General features: G+C 36.2%; 1 protein-coding gene across 2 annotated transcripts in view; it reads right to left on the minus strand.

The window, feature by feature from the left end:
* CNTNAP2 (contactin associated protein 2) overlaps positions 1-17,599 on the minus strand; it is a 1,166,415-nt gene extending 1,148,816 nt beyond the window's left edge. The window contains exons 1-2 of one of the 2 annotated variants that reach the window (XM_040547669.1): positions 17,577-17,599; positions 16,176-16,516 (exon numbers count right to left, since the gene is read on the minus strand). In XM_040547669.1, the coding sequence (XP_040403603.1) occupies positions 16,176-16,272 (97 nt within the window). In that variant the 5' untranslated portion in view covers positions 16,273-16,516; positions 17,577-17,599. Of the gene's footprint in view, positions 1-16,175; positions 16,534-17,576 lie in introns of those variants that run through there. The other variant, XM_040547670.1, reaches the window with a different exon arrangement.
* Between the last annotated feature and the right edge of the window lie 246 nt (positions 17,600-17,845).

The raw sequence follows: 17,845 nt of genomic DNA on the forward strand, positions 1-17,845 counted from the left end.
CCCCTTTTGTTGTTTCTATAGCCTTATCAACAATCATTTCTGTATTTGTATTCTGTAACAAACTTACTTTACACAACCTTGTTATGTAAAATAGTTGTTCAGCCTAGAGAAGAGGAGACTGAGGGAAGACCTCATTGCAGTCTATAGCTTCCTCAGGGAAGCAGGAATGGAGAGTCAGGCACTGATCTCTCCGGTGATCAAGTGAAAGGACCCAAGGGAATGATGTGAAGCTGTGACAGGGGAGGTTTATGTTGGATATCAGGAAATGCTTCTTCACTGCCAAAGTTCAAGAAACATTTGGACAATGTTCTCAGACATATAGTCTGATTTTTGGACAGTCCTGTGCAGACCCAGGAGTTGGACTCAAGGATCTTTGTGTGTCCCTCCAACTCAGGATATTCTATGATTTTATGATTCTATAACCTATCTTTTGTTAATGAGGAATTCAGGATGCTCAATGAACCTTGCTTCATTCCACTGCTTTTAAGGTTGAGACTTGAAAATGGGATACGGGAATACTCAGCACAATCTTAAAAGTATTATCTAAATCACAAAAGCACATGCCTCCATTTAACTGCAAGAGCTTGCTTAGGACTAATACAGCAGTCTGAGAACCAAAGCATCCCTGGGGCTCTTGTTAACTTTGAAAACTGCCAAGCCTGCATTTGATTGGCCTAGAACAGCACACACTTGGAAAAGCATGTTCCTGCGTCTCTCTGTATACTTCTCTGCTCTAATAACAAATTACTTAGGGCAAGCAGGACTTCGTATGTTGTTCCAAGCTCCATTCAACAAAACCAAACCTAAGATTTTGTTTCTAAAAGTTCTAAACTTTTCCAGTCAGTAGATAATGAATAGTGAACAATGTTCTCTGACTTAATGCTAATATAAATGCTTAATGTTTAGAAATTATTTGTAGATTTTGCCATTGTGATTTCTGCTAACTACTACATTATTGTGTGAAAGCAGTGGAATACTTCAGCAGGTAACATATGAATAAGGATGGCAAAGACTAGATCCCTTTTGTCTTACAATATATAACATGTTATAGGTGGAGCAGCTATGAGTTACATCTCATATAGGTGGAGCTACGTCTGAGAGTTTCTAGAACATCATTCTTACAGACACTGTACAAGCACTGGTCAGCTTCTGGAAGAAATAGATTTTTGCAGAATAATTTTTTTCTTTAAAACTATTGTTTAGGTTCTTGCATATGGGGCACCTTTCATTTTTTCCTCCCTACGTGCCAGTGACAATCTGGAAGCCCATATACCAAGAAAGAAGAAAACATAGAAAAGAAATAAAATTTGAATTAATTACTAGGAGAGGAAAAAATGATGTTCATGCTCAACTTTTAAAGTGTGAATAACCCTCTATTTTACTGATGATTTTTGTGTACTGGTACTCTTCTGAAATCACTTCCTGTCTAAAATTAATATACATATATATATATATATATATGTGAGAACATTGAGTTGCCTCATAGAATCTGCTGCTTAATAATGTCACTTAAAAAAAATTAGAAAGATGATGGAAATCATGGATGAAATTCATAATTTAGCACCTTCCTTCCATTGCCTGTAATGTTACAGGGTAATCATATTTTCATATGAAAAGTAGGCCAGCAGAAGAAGGCCAGTTGCTGTGAAGCATTTGAAAGAGACTTGTGCTTGGTTGGATGGTGTTGCATTAATGTCATTTCTTTTGAGGGTTACCTCTGGCAGCTTTTTAAAGGGGTAGAATAAAGGAGTTATATAACTCCTAAGTTATATTTTTGTTTTGTTTTGTTTTGTTTTGATATACTTATTTGAAGTGGGCAGGCCTTGTTAATATATTTCACTATGAAATAAAAGCAAACGTGTCTGTTCTTGACAATCTTAGCACTAGTGCCAGTCAATAATCATTTCCATACGACTTTCATTGTACTTCTTAACAGGAAAAAAAAAAAAAAAAAAAGGAAAGAAAAGAAAAAAAAAAGTATACTTCATGTAGGTTCTCTTCATGAAGGTATTGCTGTCCAGTACCTTGATGATCTTCTAATCAGTTTCTATAATATATACACATATGAATCTCAGGTAAGTACAACAGTTATATGGGAAACTCCCAGAGTCTGCTCAAGAAAGCTTTTGGAAGATGAAAAGAATGAAGTGCACAGACTTTAGGTGTCAGCCCCAATATTATGTCTATCTTTATTTACATAGCATATAGTCATAGAAAGAAATCAATGTTAATTCTAAAAGAGAAGATGACTGATACACTAAAACATGAGGTACTAAAATATTTCACAGTATCTGCAATATTTTCTATTGTAAAGATCCAACTACTTTCATTCAATTAAATGCCTTGGCTTAGTTAAATATTAAAAGTTCAAATTACCCAAAATGTTCTCTAGAAAACCTTGAATCTTTCAGCTGTAAGGACTATTTTTTTCCATCAAAAATATTTTATGTAAAAAAACAGAAACATTAATTTCACATGGACACTGGAGAAAAATAGCTGCTATCTGTAATACAACTGAGAAATCTCAGATTAACTGAAATAAATTCACATCTCTGATACACTAAAATAACTCAATTGGAACTTTACCAGAATTCATTGTAGTTACTGGAGATTTACACCAGTATGTGAGAAGGCAAGATCTATAAAAGGGTTTTGAAAATAAAATCAATGATATTGTTTAATTATATAAAATAAATAAATAAAATATAACATAATATAAATATTATGTTCTACAACTTAACATAAATAAAACATAACATTGCTATTGCCTAAGTAGAATGCTTTGATACATTGGGACATCCAGTTAAGTCTTTCGTGTATAACAACCATATGTTTTATTTCATTCCACACAAATCAGATTGTTCTCCTGCAGCATTAAGACACTTCCATAGAGACACTGAATCAGTTTGCCTCTAGAAACGATAACCTGTGCTTTCTCTTTTCCACTGCTGTAAGGACCAGCCATTCACATTCATACTCCAAAAGTCAACAAACAGCTGCCATACAACAAACCTCAACACACTTAGACCTTACTACTCCAAAATCTTTTACTAGTACTCTCTGTCCTCACATCACCCTTCTACAACTCCAAAGTTACCAAATGCATTTTACTTAGAGAAATATTTATGTTTCTTTTCTTTGTCCTATATCCAGTAGATCCCAACACAGACTATGTTGTTTCTTAGATGCCAGACTGAATCTAACTGCATTTGAATTTAACGTTATCAGGTATCCACTATGGACATTATTACATAACTGTAACTTTGATCTGAAGATCTTACAGAGCAGAATTATAAAACAGGAGACCAGGCTCAGTGGAAGAATTTGAAAGATACCTCCATGAAAACTATTCCACAGTGAACATCTGCATGTGTAAGGCAGGGAAGGAATATAAATATACTACTTATATTCAATTAACATAGGGTCAAAAATGATATATAACAAACGTATCACAAATATCACATTATGTTCCAAATTCTTTACTGTGTGAGAAACATGTATCACATTCCTTTTCTCCAGATTCTGATTTCATTGCCCCTTTGCCAAATTAAAATCAATCTTAGAGAATTTATTAAGTAATCTGACCGTTCCTGAGCTATTTCCCCTATCCCAGATGGAAACACATGTAGAGCCTCAAGATTTATCTAAAATTAGATTTAACTCCCTTCAAGATAATGTCATTTACTCAAGAGGAACTTTGAGGCAACTTCATTATGTCTGTTACCAACAATATACCTAAACGCACATCACACCACCCAGGTACACTTATTGTATAGATGCAACTATTTCTATACTAGCAAAAATAATTATTTGAAAATAAAATGTTTTGACATATAATTATGTACATGTAATATTTTAATTTATAGGTCAGAAATAAAACATCTATTAATAAATATATATCAGAAATTTAAGGTCATTAACATCATCAATATAGCTAACACACTTCTACTCTCATATTATTATTTGATAAAGAGAATCATAGTTGAACAGTCACTTGTTGTCTTTTATTTTGATTTTCATATGTGCTTATGCATATTGTTGCCTCATTTCTACCAATAATTTAATAAAATATTAATTGTTATGACAGACTTATTCAGGAATGTTTGGATGTCTTCAGGGCTTATTATTCAGCTTAAAAAACAAACAAACAAACAAACAAAAAAACTAAAATGTTTAGTGTAATAAGGTTCTTGTTAGTCTTGTGGATCTTTTTCTAAATAAATATTTTCTGTATATGTGTTTCCAGTATTAATTATATATTTTGGTTACTCCTTGATGGAGATATAAATCCACAGTTAAGTATATTTAGTAGCAGTAGTAACTAGACCTCTTCAGAACTTAATAGTTCATTCAGAAAAATAAAAATAAAAATTAACTATTGATATGATTTTTTTAAAACACTTTAAGAAGTATTTAATATTAACATATATTGATTGGAGGACCTGCCTCATGACTGGAGTAAAGAAAATGACACTTCTGTCTTCAAGAATGGTAAGAAAGAGGATCCAGGGAACTATAGGCTGATCAGCCTCACCTCAGTTACTAGGAAGATGAATGAACAGCTAAACCTGTAAACAATTTCCAGTCACAGAAGGACAAGGAAATCATCAGGAGTAGTCAGTGTAGATTCACCAAGGGAAAGTCATACCTGACCAACCTGATAAAATTGTGTGATGACATGACTGGCATGGTTGATGAGGGGAGAGTAGTACATACTGTCTACCTAGACTTCAGTAAGGCTTTCAACATTGACTCGCATAAGATCTTCATAGAGAAGCTGATAAAGTATGGTCTGGATGAGCAGACAGTGAGGTGGATTGAAAAATGGCTAAACAACCTGGCCAAGAGTATGGTGATCACTAGATAAAGTCTAGTTGCAAGTCAGTATACCCAGGGTCAATATTTGGTCCAGTCCTGTACAACATCATTAATGAGCAGGATGATGGGGCAGAATGCACCCTCAGCAAGTTTGCTGATGACAAAAAAACTGGGAAGAGTGGCTGATACGCCAGAAGGTTGTGCCCTTGTTCAGAGGCACATCAACAGGCAGGAGAAATGGGATTAGTAGAACCTGTCAGGAAACGGTCACAAAATTATATGTAGGTGGTGTCATCGTCAGAACATCAGGAAGAACTTTTTTATTTTATTCTGAGTGAACACTGGAACAAGTATCTGAGAGATGTTGTAGAGTCTCCACCCTTGGAGATATTAAAATCTGTCTGGACATGGTCCCGGGAAATTTGCTGTAGGTGGCCATACTTGAACAAGGGAGTTTGACCAGATGACCTCCAGAAGTGTCTTCCAACATCAACTATTCTGTGATTCTGTCATTTTGTAAATCAGAGTCTAAGAAATATAGGAAAAAAAAAAAAAAAGGCAAAGGATTAAAGGATACTAGGATTAATTTTTCTATTCACAGAAAACATAATCATAGAATCATAGAATATCCCAAGTTGGAAGGGACCCACAGGCATCGTCAACTCCAACTCCTGGCTCCCCATGAGGACCACCCAAAAATAAGACCAGATGTCTGAGAGTGTTGTCCAAATGCCTCTTGAACTCCAGCAGGCTCCAAGTGAAGAACCTTTTCCTGATATCCAACCTGAACCTTCCCTGTCACAGCATCACATTGGGTACTATTGCTGATCATCAGAGAGAAGAGATCAACACCTGCCCTTTTCCGCCCCTCAGGAGGAAACTGTAGATCAATACAAGGTCTCCCCTCAATCTCCTCTTCTCTAGGGTGAACAAACCATGTGATCTCAACCACTCCTCATATGTCTTTCCCTCTAGACCCTTCAACATCTTTGTAGCCCTCCTTTGGATGCTCTCTAGTAGTAGTATATTTTTCTTATATTCTGACACCCAAAGTTGCACACAGAACTTGAGGTGAGGCCGCACCACAGTAGAGTGGGTAAATCACTTCCCTCAGCTGGCTAGCCATGCTATGCTTGATGCACCCCAGGGTGCAGTTGGCCCTTTTGGCTGCCAGGGCACAATGTTGACTCATATTCAACTTGCCACCTACCAAAATGTCCAGATCCCTTTCTGCAGAGTTACTTTCCAGCTTCTCATCCCTCAGTCTGCACATATATCCAGAGTTGCCCCTTCCCAGTTACAGAATCCTGCACTTGCTCTTGTTAAATGTCATACTGTTAGTGATTGCCCAAACAATCTCTCTGTAAGACCTCTCTACCCACAATAGAGTCAACAGCTCCTCCCAAGTTAGTGTCATCTTATTACTTAGTGTCATCCTATGACACTATTACTTAGCGTACCTTCAAGTCCTCCTTCCAAGTCATTTATGAGAACATTAAAGAGAACTGGTCCTCAAATTGGCTCCAGTGGAATCACACCAGTGAATGGGACATTCATAGAAAAAAACAAAGAGGAAGCAGCTGGGGGGGGGGGGGGGGGGGGGGGGGGGGGGGGGGGGGGGGGGGGGGGGGGGGGGGGGGGGAGGAGGGAGAAGTCAGAGAGGAGATGTGTAGCAAAAGGATCTCAACAAAAAGATTGCTACATACAAATGTTGAAGTTGCCAATCATGTAGAAAACAACTGAAACATACACTGTTAGGAAAACAAACAATACTGCATAGTCAGATCTCAGAGTGTCATCAAAACAATTTACATTCTAATAGCAACTGAGGAAGATGTTAAACAACAGCTAACAAGGCTAGACATCTTTAAATTAACAGGACAACCTGCATCAGAGAAGGTCTCTGAGCAATATTATTGCTTATTTGCAGTAAAACTAGTGAAAAAAAAATAAAATTAACTTTAAAAGACTGAAAGAAAATGTGTTGTGCAAATACTGAAAAAAATAAACTGTATAATTAAAAGCTGCTCCAACTGACATTTATCCTAGACAAAATAGTAGAACCTGATTGATAAAAATTCAAGGAGGTAAATATAATTAGTGAAAATCAACATAGGTTTATAGAAAATAGATCTTCTTGAAGTATCCTGATGTTTTACAGTGCTTTTGGGGAGGGGGGATTTTTTTTTTCCTTTTTTCCTTTTTTCCTTTTTGCTGATATGACAAATTCTGATCACATCAAATTTACATATACGCATTTGTATCTATTTCTGTATATAATATAATAGTACGCATTTTGAATTCTGAAGATTCTTGACTGCCAGTATATATTAACAAAGATTTATAATTCCTATGACTGTGACATACTAAATGCTTCAGTGTAACTGTAACAAAGGAAATGAGTGCTTTATAGTGAGAACCATTGGAAATCTAATTTTCAACCCTTCAGTATTTAACATCCTTATTATTGACCTGCAGAAAAAATGCATACTCTTTGAAGTTGAAGATGACTTGAAATTGAAGTTTTTTCATTGAAAACTTGTGACATCTAGGTCAGCAGGTAAAAGGAAACATTACACATTTTAATCAGACCATTGGTAAAATCATAAATATCGGATAAAGAAGATGGTTCCAGGGAGATACAGTGCTGGGATGAAATGTGGCACTAGCTTGACATGCAAAGCAGGCAAAAGCAGTAACAACCAACCATATCACAGTAGCTGAAATCATTGATGCTTATTGGCTTTCTAAGCTATTGAATATGTAGGTTTGGGGCCAAGATTCAGTCACAGCATTCTTTTGATTCATTTTCTTTCCATATGTGTAATATAGAAAAACACTGTACTGGCTGAAAGTTTAGCAGTGCATTTTTTGCATAATTATAAATGTTAATAAAAGTCCTTATAATTATATTCTAATAATTGGTTTTGGAAAAAATAAATCTTAACTTCTTTCAAAATATCTGAATATCTGATTTAACACTCCAGGATTATGACACAGCAATTAAGCAGTGAAGGAATTTTAATTGAGTTGTTACCTGTGTACCTAGTTTTCACATATGGAGGAATTAATCAGGAATCAAAGACAATCTCCCTTAGTTTCAACCACAGCAAATCACTTGATATGGTGATGAATCAATAAAAATATCAGAGAAGTCAGTAGAGTCAGTTTATTGCTGGAGAGAAGAGTAGAGAGAGGGCAGAGAGTGGGGAGTAAGACAATTAATAAAATGAGAAAGGAGGTACGTGAACAATGGCAAAGAAATTACAGAATAGAAGCAAAAGGGTGCATAGTGTGGTGATACGTGTTTTTTGGGAGAAGATTGAAACTGTAGTGGATACCATCTCGTGCTCATAGGAAACATATTTCTAACAGCCTAACCATACTGTGTAAGAAGCAGATAAGACATTCATCAAATACCTGGAGCGCTCAGTAACATAACTTCTTTTGGATGTAAAACTGAAGGAAAACACATTAGTGTATACCTTTCTGGACCTTGGGAGCATATAGCCAGCAGAGATAGCCGTGTGCAGAATATGTTTCTGTCTCCATTTCTCACAGAAACTTATTTGTCTCTTAATGCAGTGCAAGTGTCTTGGATTGGGAGACTACTCCCTCTCACTCTATTTCTCCACATAAAGGAAACATGTTACTCTTATCATATGAGAAATAGATTTCACCTCAGCTCCTCATTTTTCAACCGCCCCCCCCCAACAACAAAAAAAAAAAAATGGAAGGAATATATACATATTTTAATTAATTTATTTTCCTTCATTTTAATTTCCCCTCATCTTTGTAAAGATATTAGACCTTTTATCTAGATGCAGGTAAAAGAAAAAAAAAAAGTACAAGCCCTTTTTTTTGTCTCAATGACAGTCTGGGTAGAATCTAGTGATCAAACTAAGGGATGTGTGTTTGAAAACTGGGTCAAAAGGGTGTATATTAAAGTTTTTGTTTTGTTTTTGTTTGGTTAGTTGTTTTTTGTTTGGTTGCTTTGTTGTTTTGTTTTTGTTTGTTTCTTTTTTCTAATTGTAGGGTTTTCCCCAACCACAGCCTTGCTAATATTTCCATAAATGTAAATGGGAGTAAAATTACATCCCAATTTAACTACATTTCAAAATATGTATCAAGAATTATACAGCAGTAACATTTAAACCCAATATGTATGACAAAAAAAACTGAAATATATTGTAATTCCTTTGCCTGTTGTGTTGTATCCCAGTGCATTAGGCCTATATATATACATGTTTAACTTTCCATTAGATATGACAGTAATTCTTCCTCTTCTCCTCTGGCAAATTTTCCCTCACAGACTTTCTGTTACCCTTTGTGGAAATGGATCCTTGCAGTCTACCTATTCATCTTCTAATCTTCTCCTGTATCTCTTCCCTGTAAATTCCAGGTTTCCACGGGTGTCTCAGTAAGTATCAGTGTACATATACAAGACTATTGAACAATTGGAGACAGTCCAAGAATTCGTCACTATTTAATTGATATAAAAATGGGCAGTGGCACACCTGTATATTTGAGGTAAAAATAATTCCTACATATGTAGAAATAGAGAAAGTAGACAGAAATGTAACATGCGTGGCTGATTTTCCTTGGTAAAGATTACAAAATTTTTGATACTATAGCAGTTTTACAAAATCAAACAAAATGTTTATGGTATATTTAAACAGATACTAGTTTCTACAGTAAAATGTTACTTTCCCATTAAAATGAGACTTCATATATTCTAAATAAATAAATAACAAATGTTCATCCTAACATATCACATTCATTGTTGCATAGGAAATTGTTTGTTTGGCTAAAGCTGTTCAGATACTCCTTGGCTACTGAAAACTATTTTTAGCTGCTTATTTATTCATGCATTTAAATTTGTAAACTAACATGTACTTTTACTGTTACAAATGCAAAAACAGCAAAGAAATCGCTAGCTTTGTTGAATGGATCTTTTTTATTGATTTATTTAAAACATATCTTTGGGGTGTGTACACATCTGGAAAAAAAAAGATAAATATTTTAAATCTTGTTAAATATTAACATCAAAATATGAACTGTAAGTTTAAATATGTCTTCTGTCCCTCAGAAGACTTAACATGACAATCTAACTTAAATGTCTGAATGAACCACCTCCACAGGAGATTGTAAAGCTAAATAGTCACTAGACTTTTGGGGAGAGTATGAAAAGGGTGTAAATATGAAAGTCAATATCCTTTTCTGCTCTGAATAATCAGTTATTCAAGCTTCAGGAACAAATAAGAAATGGTCAGTTACTACAGTAGTGTATGAATACTGAGACAATTTCTTAGACTGGAAAGGTCTCAACTTTGTACAGTTGCCTGTAAAATTGCAACAGTACCAAAACCTAAATGTGCATTATTTCTCTCTAAATGTCAAACATCAGTCTTGGGAATGCTTTTATATCTATATCTTTTATCTATTCTATACCTTCAAAGCTGGAACAGAAAATGGCTCAAAAGATTTGATTACTAATAACTGCAATTTCTAACACCATCAAATTTAGAAACTTAACATGTTCTTCAATTAGCTGGTGATCTCAGATTATTTACCTACACAATACCAATACAGTAGCTGAATAAATGACGTGTGATAAAGTTAAAATCAATATTGGTTCAAAGGCTGAAGTCTGAAGAACCTTTTAATATTTTCTAGTGTATTATGGACTGAATCATGAACTTTTCACTGCCAGAAAACTTAACCATGCAGTTCTTGAAATCAGTGGCACAATTTCTACGTACTTCAGCAGGAGAAGACTGAAGCTAACAGACTGCACTCTTTGTTCTACAGATGAAATTCCTGATCTTTCAAAGAAATACCCCATGTTGACATAGATACTGGAAGTCATGTCCTGATCAAATTACCTCTTCTAAGCACTGTTAGAATTCTTAATTTATTCTTTACAATTTTGAGAACTAAGAAAAATGAAAATTCACTCAGTTTCATCTGATGAAATGAATTGTTGTTGCTTCTCTGTCATTCTCTATCTGAAGCAACTGAAATCATGCACACATTTGCAAGTCTGTGTCTTTGCAGGCACAGGTAGTGGTGTACCTCAAATTTTAACCAGTTATTCTATGTTTGACCTCTGAGTCAAATTGCTCAGAAGGAAATCAGCTTCTGCAATATGTAGAAAAACAAATGTAGGGATAGGGAAAAAAGCAAAAAAACAAACAAAAAAAACCAAAACACTATAGTTTGTGCATAGTTTGTTATTGTATAAATAATATTACAAAACATTAAATATTGCTATACCTGTTGAACATTGAACATGAGATCTGATGCTTATAACATTTACAGATTCAAGCTGAAATACTTAAAGATTTCTACAGAAAAACGTATGTCAGTCACAGACCTGTAGTGAATGAGTTACACAAGCAGATCTACACCTCCTCATGACTGATTAATATATTCAATGTATAGAATTTCCTGCCACAATGGCATAAAGTGATTTTTTTTTTCAAATGTGTTAAAAGTACCTGAGCAGAGAAAGAGGAGAGAGAGAGAGAGGAGAGAGAGAGAATCAGAAAATATTTATCGTATCCCTGTATAAGAAACAACCATTGTTCACAGAGACAAGTTTACAGTTTTTAACTACATTTTCAAACTTTCTTGCAGACCTGAACCACTTACTAAAACACTTTTTGTGTCTTATTACATATTTTTGCACCTGAGTCTAAATAATGAAATGAACTAAAACCACAAGCAAAGCAAAAGGAACCAAAGCAAAACCAAAACCAAAACCAACCAAAAAAACCCACCACTTTTTAGTACATATTTCAGTGACATTTGCAATTGATTCAGTGCCCACTGACTACATCAGACTTTGAATCTGCCTTTCTGTATATAGATGAATGTGTGCAATCAGGCTGTGTGCAATGTTGCATAGTTAAAGGCTCTGGTTTTTAAACACCAATGTGGACTCTAGCTGCTATCACCAATTTGGAAATGACAGCAAACTACTTATTACTATTTCATTGCTACTTATTACTATTTAATTCACATGTTGAGTTCTAGTAAAAGTATATTCATTTAAAAACAGTCACCCTGAAGACTGTAACTCAATTCTATGTTGTTAAAAAATAACAGAATAACAAATATTTTTCCCTTTTGAATGTTAACTTTATTATTTGGCAATGCGTAACACCTAAAAAATATCATATAATTATTCATGTAAATTTTGGTCTAATTTGTAGCTTAAAACATTCTAAAAGTAAAGCGTATGTTTAATGTTAAGAAATTGTATGGTCTTAAAATAAACTTAGGCACCACAGTTTAAAGAACTTCATTTTTTTGTAGTGCTTTAAGAACCAGGGATAGAAAAAAATATTAAACCTTAAACCTACATGAAAATGTTTTGTTATATTTGAAATTAAGTTCTCTGGGATCTCTGATGTAGCATCCAGACAACGGGATCTAAGCTAAGGCAAATATAACATAAATACATCTGGAATTTTACCAGATTTCACAATTATTTCACATTATGACTGAAAAATTAGCTGGAAGACAACTATACCCAAATGTGAGTCTAACAGAATCCATGACATCCAAGCATATCCCTCCCCTCTCCTGCCCTCCCCCCCCCCGCCCCCTTCAATGTTGAAACACCATAAACTGGAAGTATAGATTCTTCTACTCTAATTCTAAATATTTCAGGACTCCTGAACTACTGCTGCTGTACAGTCCAGTGTCATACATTGCTCTTCCAAAGGGACATTACCACAATCTTTTCGTACTTTTCTCATTTACGCAAGCTATAATTATTAAGCTCACTTACCCTTGTCTATTAATAGACAAGGAAATTCTGGGACAAGTGCATTCAAAGCTAAAAGATTTTTGCTTTTTCCACAATTCTTAATGATCATTATACGTGTCCATCATTTAGTTTCTACATCAATTATTGTAAGACACGGTTGAACTTCAGCTTCACCAGTGATATTGAACCTATTGCAAAGCATTAATAATATCAGAACTGTAGTTTTAGTAGTTCTGTATTGATCACTTCTGCATTACACTTAAAAGACACAACCAAACACAACAGCAAAACAAGCAAAAAAATAGCATAAAAGAATAGTATTTTTTTTGAGTTGGTTTCATGAGAATCAGAGAACCCCAGTGTTGAATTCCCTTAGTATGTATTTAAGAACAGTACCATTTAAAGTTATTCTTATCCACTAGTGTTAGTCTTATCGTTCATCTTCAAGCCATGTAAAAGACTATAAAAACACTAAATTTGTATTTCTATGTTACTTTTTATCTTGTGATGACCTCTCCTGGTTGAGTTGTTCATTAGCCTTGACTCCAGAAGTTAAGAGTGATTTGATTCCTCTGTGCTTATTCCAAGAATAAACTAAAATAAAATAATAATAATAAAACCACAGAAAATATTGCTGAAGCATGAAAAAATATATTAATAAAATGTACAATAAAATCTGTGTGTGATATTGTATCGGTGTATGTTCTGTACTACAAAATGGACTTTCAACACCCACTTCATCTTGAGATAAAAACTGAATGAGATTTAAAGCTTTCAAAATGAACACTTCTGAATCAGCACTACTGAGAGACATCATTTTAATGACAGTGATAGATTTACTGACATTGGAAAGTAAACAAAAATTTGAGATGCAATATATTAACATAAGTGATGTCTGATTCTATTCTTTTTGAAAACTATAGCTTTTTCTCTGTAAGCATAGACTGTAAGAAAATGAGTAGCAAGCTCATATACAGAGATTAATAATTGACTGTACACCATGAATCTTGTATATGTTCTAAAAAATATTGTAAGTGCTTTTTACTGTTGTTAATTATGCCAAACTCAAAACATTAAGTAGTAATACAGGAGAAAATAAAAACTTAGTTGCAAATCAGATGTACATCAAAGTTGCATTTCACACTATTTTTAAACCTTTCAGAAGTATTCCCAATATGATGCTCAAAATCAACTGATGGCAAAAGAATAAACAAAAAAGCATAAGTTATGATAAAAAACAAACAACAAAAAAAAAACTAGGTGCATTGTCTTGTCAAGGAAGGAGGAGAAAAAAATCACTAATGGCATTCACAATCAATTGCATACAAAGTGTCAAACAAACCAAGAACATACCGCACAGTGATCCGTTTGTATATCAAAGTGTGCAACAGAATAACTAGTTAAGTGGTGCACCAAAACACTGTGACACAGCACGAGTTCCTACAGTGGTACTCTAGCATTTTTATATCTTTACAAAAATTCTAAGCACGTGCATACTTTTTTTTGTAATTATGAGATTGACATATGCTTCCAGATAAATTTCTATTTCTAATAAATAAATCTAATTCCATTTCACTTTCAGAAGTGAGTCAGAAATGAAATGTTATAGACTACATAACGCGTGTACTGTATGTGGTTTTGGAAGGTGAATTGTTATGGAGAAATCCTTGAATATATGGAAAAAAATCTTAAAGATGGAAATGTATTTAAGTAAATTTTTAATTAATATTAGATATAACCTCTATTCATGGAATTTCTGGTTATAGTAATGTTGCTGCTACCATTTGTTTCTCAGCAAACTTTCAAAAGTTAACCTTTTTTTTTGTTGTTGTTGTTTTTGATTCAGTAATCAGATAACATACTGTAGGTCATTTTCAAGTTAAACTACAGCCATTAGCTACTGAATGACAAGAAAAAAAAATCTCAAAACCCTGTTAGAAAAAAAAAAAAATACAGAGAAATTTATTTTCCAAGAACAGATTTCTGATAAGCTAAATAATATTTTTTTCTTTTATATTCCTGTTATGCACAGCCTGAAACAGCTTTATAGGTTTATAAAGAAATGATATTTAGAAGAAAAAGTAGATGGCTAGTCAAGACTAAGCAGTTAACCTTAGGGTCAATATATCTCCTAAATGAAATGTAAATAAAAAATAAATAACAGAACATCCTATGGCCTCTGAGAGCAAGAAACAATGCAGGCGTCGCTATACATTTTCTATTGACATACAAATAATTATTTAAAACGTAGGGAAATCCTGGAGAAATAATACTATTTTATTTTTTCTGTAGGTACAAGATGATAACAGATAGAAACAGACTGAGAAAGTATAACAGTGCTCCAGTTCACTAGTCATTGCATGTTCATTCCCATTTCCAAGCAAACAAATAAATAAATAAACATAATGATCCATATACATCCCTATGCAGTATACACATTACATTCCAAGGCAATCCCATGCTGGTCAGTAAAATCAGCCCAGAGTCATACACACAGTTACAACACATCCATATAACATCTCAGCACTTTTCTTTCCTCTACAAACAGTAGAGAAAGTCAACAGTATTGTCTATTTTTGATGGGTCTATGAAAATATAATACTTCATTTTAGTATGCATTTCAAAAATACTTTGCAAATGGCAAATGCTTTATGTGGTCTGAAGAGAAACAACTAAATACTTAACACTGACATCTACCTGCAAATGCTTTGCTGGAAAGTACAGTTCAGTGCAGTGTTAAAGGTTCGATCTAATACCCATTGAAATCAACGAGTTCACTGTCATTTTTTACACTGTTGGCAGAATTGGGTCCTGTATAAGTACTCTGCTTTCTTCCAGTTTAAAGTTCATCAGTGAATGTGTGATCATTTTTCTACTACTTCTGCCTTCCTAGGAGGGTATTTGCTGATCTCCTCTAAATTACCTTTGCTCATTTTATTATGGGAAGCAAAACTTCACTCTCTGGAAAATCTGTCCTGACTCAATTCCTTATCATCAACTTGTCATCATTCTTTCCTCTTCAAATGAGACAACATTTTCTCTTGTTGGTCCTTGATAAAACAGTTATGGAAACTGCCCGTCTCCTATTTACCCTCACAAAATTGTGGAAGTGAAGTACTTACAAATGCAAATTGTATACTTTCTGAGGAACATGGGGAAAACAAAAACAAAATCAAAAACCACACATACACACATACACACACACAAAAACCAACCAACCAACCAACCTAAAAAAAAAAAAAAAAAAGGCAAACTAACAAAAACAGCCCCAAACTTTGAACAGCTTGTATATGATTCCTCTCCTCTTGACTCCATTGCAGAACCAGGACTATATCATAAAGCAGGTCTTTCAACTTTCCTCACCAGCTACCACTAAATCCATCAACAGTAAGAAAGATCACATGAGAGCATTGAGAACAGTATCAAACCTCAGTGCACACATACACAGGCAAATACACAGAAAATCCAACACAAGATTCATCACCAAATAAAAAATTATCAGCCTCCCAGAGTTATGGGAGTTCCCCCTGGCTTGTTGCGGTGCTGAAATTGTGCATGCTTCTTAGAAAAGGGTACTTACGAGATGCAGGCAGAGCAGTCCTGGCTCTGCAGCTAATGCTGCTGAAAATCCAGAGGAAGAGAGCTGCCCTGCAGCCAGATCGGGTAACCACAACCATCCTTCACTTCCTGGCTCCCTGTACTCCAAATGCCAGCCGCAGAAGACCTGCTGTTCTCCACTTTGGCCCCTTCTCTCTCTCCCCTTTCTTTTTCTCGGAGGAGTTGGCAAGGCGGTAAAGGGGGCAGGGCTTTACCTTGGGGTAGAAGCCAACCGCCCTCTTCGTCTGCTGTCTCTGGCTTTGCAGCAGTAGAATAAGTCGCTGTACTTTTCTTCTCTTATTTATCTGTGTTCTCTGTGTGTGCCTCCTCAGAGGAAGGGAAAAAAAAAAGCAAAAAAAAAAAAAAAAAAAAAAAAGCCGAAGAGTATCGAATAAAAAGGTTTGTAGGAGAAGAAGAAAAGCAATTCCCCAAAAGACGGGGGGGTGGGGGGTGGGGGTGGGGGTGGGGTGGGGGGTAGGTGGGCGGGGGGGGAGGTGAAGGGAGATGGAGATGAAAGGAAGGGAGAAAGGAGTAACGAGCTATTGGTGCTGCTAATGCTGCTGTTGATGCTTCCACTGCAGCTGAGCCTTTCTTCCTGCACAGAGCAGCGCTGCTGAGAGAAGCTCGCAATAACCTCCCAGCTCAGATATATATACACAGTGTACACGCACGCACAGCCGGGGAGCCAAACACACACTCACACAGGAACAGGGAAAGGGGAGAGGGAGACAGAGAGAGGCAGAGACACTCCCGCAGCATAGAAGCAGGCTCAGAGCCTCTCTCCTCATGCATTCATCATCTTCCAGCAGGAGGAAACGCTGTCACCAGAAGCAGCAGCCTCCCCCCACCCCGACAAAAAAAAAAAAAAAAAAAAAATAGGAGCAGAAGGGAAAATCCTCTCCCTAGCGCTGCCCTCCCCTTCCCTCCCGCTTCCTCCAGCTCCTCCCTCTTCCTCTGCGCCCCTCCGGCCTCCAGGACCCTCCTCGTCCTCCGCCGCCGGCTTCAGAGCCGGAGCCGGGAGGGCGGCGGGGGCCGAGGCCGAGCCTCGGGGAGGTCACTCCGGGGCCTCTGTCCGCGGTGCTGAAGCCGGGCGCAGCGGGAGCCCCTTGCCCCTCTCCCCGGGGCCTCCTGCTGCCTCCCTCCCCGCACCCCGAGGTGGCAGAGGCTCCCCGAGCTCCAGCCTGCCGGGATCCGAGCCAGGCCGGCAGCAGGCAAGTCCTCCGGGCGGTCCTAGTTGTGGGGGGCCGAGCACCATCCCGCCGCCTGCAGAGAGCTGGGGCTGGAGGAGCCGCTGATGCAGATGTTTTCATTCGGTAATTAATTCTCACTCCGAGAATGAGCCAGGAAGCAAGCTGCATTAAACTATCGTTATGGTTTTCACTACCAGACGTGACTGAGCCAACCTGGCCATATCCTAGCTTTATGGTTTATGGGTTTTACAAGTCTGACTTCTCTTTTTCATCCCTCCACACCTCCTGCCATTGCCTTCAAACAGACTGAACTAAAGTCATTGCTCACCAGATACGGTAGAATAATGAGGGTGGGGAGTTATTCATGGATTATTTATTCTACAATCAATGAGGCAAAGAAAAATGAAAACAATTATTTCTCAGGTGTTATATAGAGAAGGCTGAGAAATGGAAAGGCATAATT

Source organism: Cygnus olor, chromosome 2 (genome assembly GCF_009769625.2).
Source record: "Cygnus olor isolate bCygOlo1 chromosome 2, bCygOlo1.pri.v2, whole genome shotgun sequence".
In the NCBI taxonomy this organism is placed as follows: Eukaryota; Metazoa; Chordata; class Aves; order Anseriformes; family Anatidae; genus Cygnus; species Cygnus olor.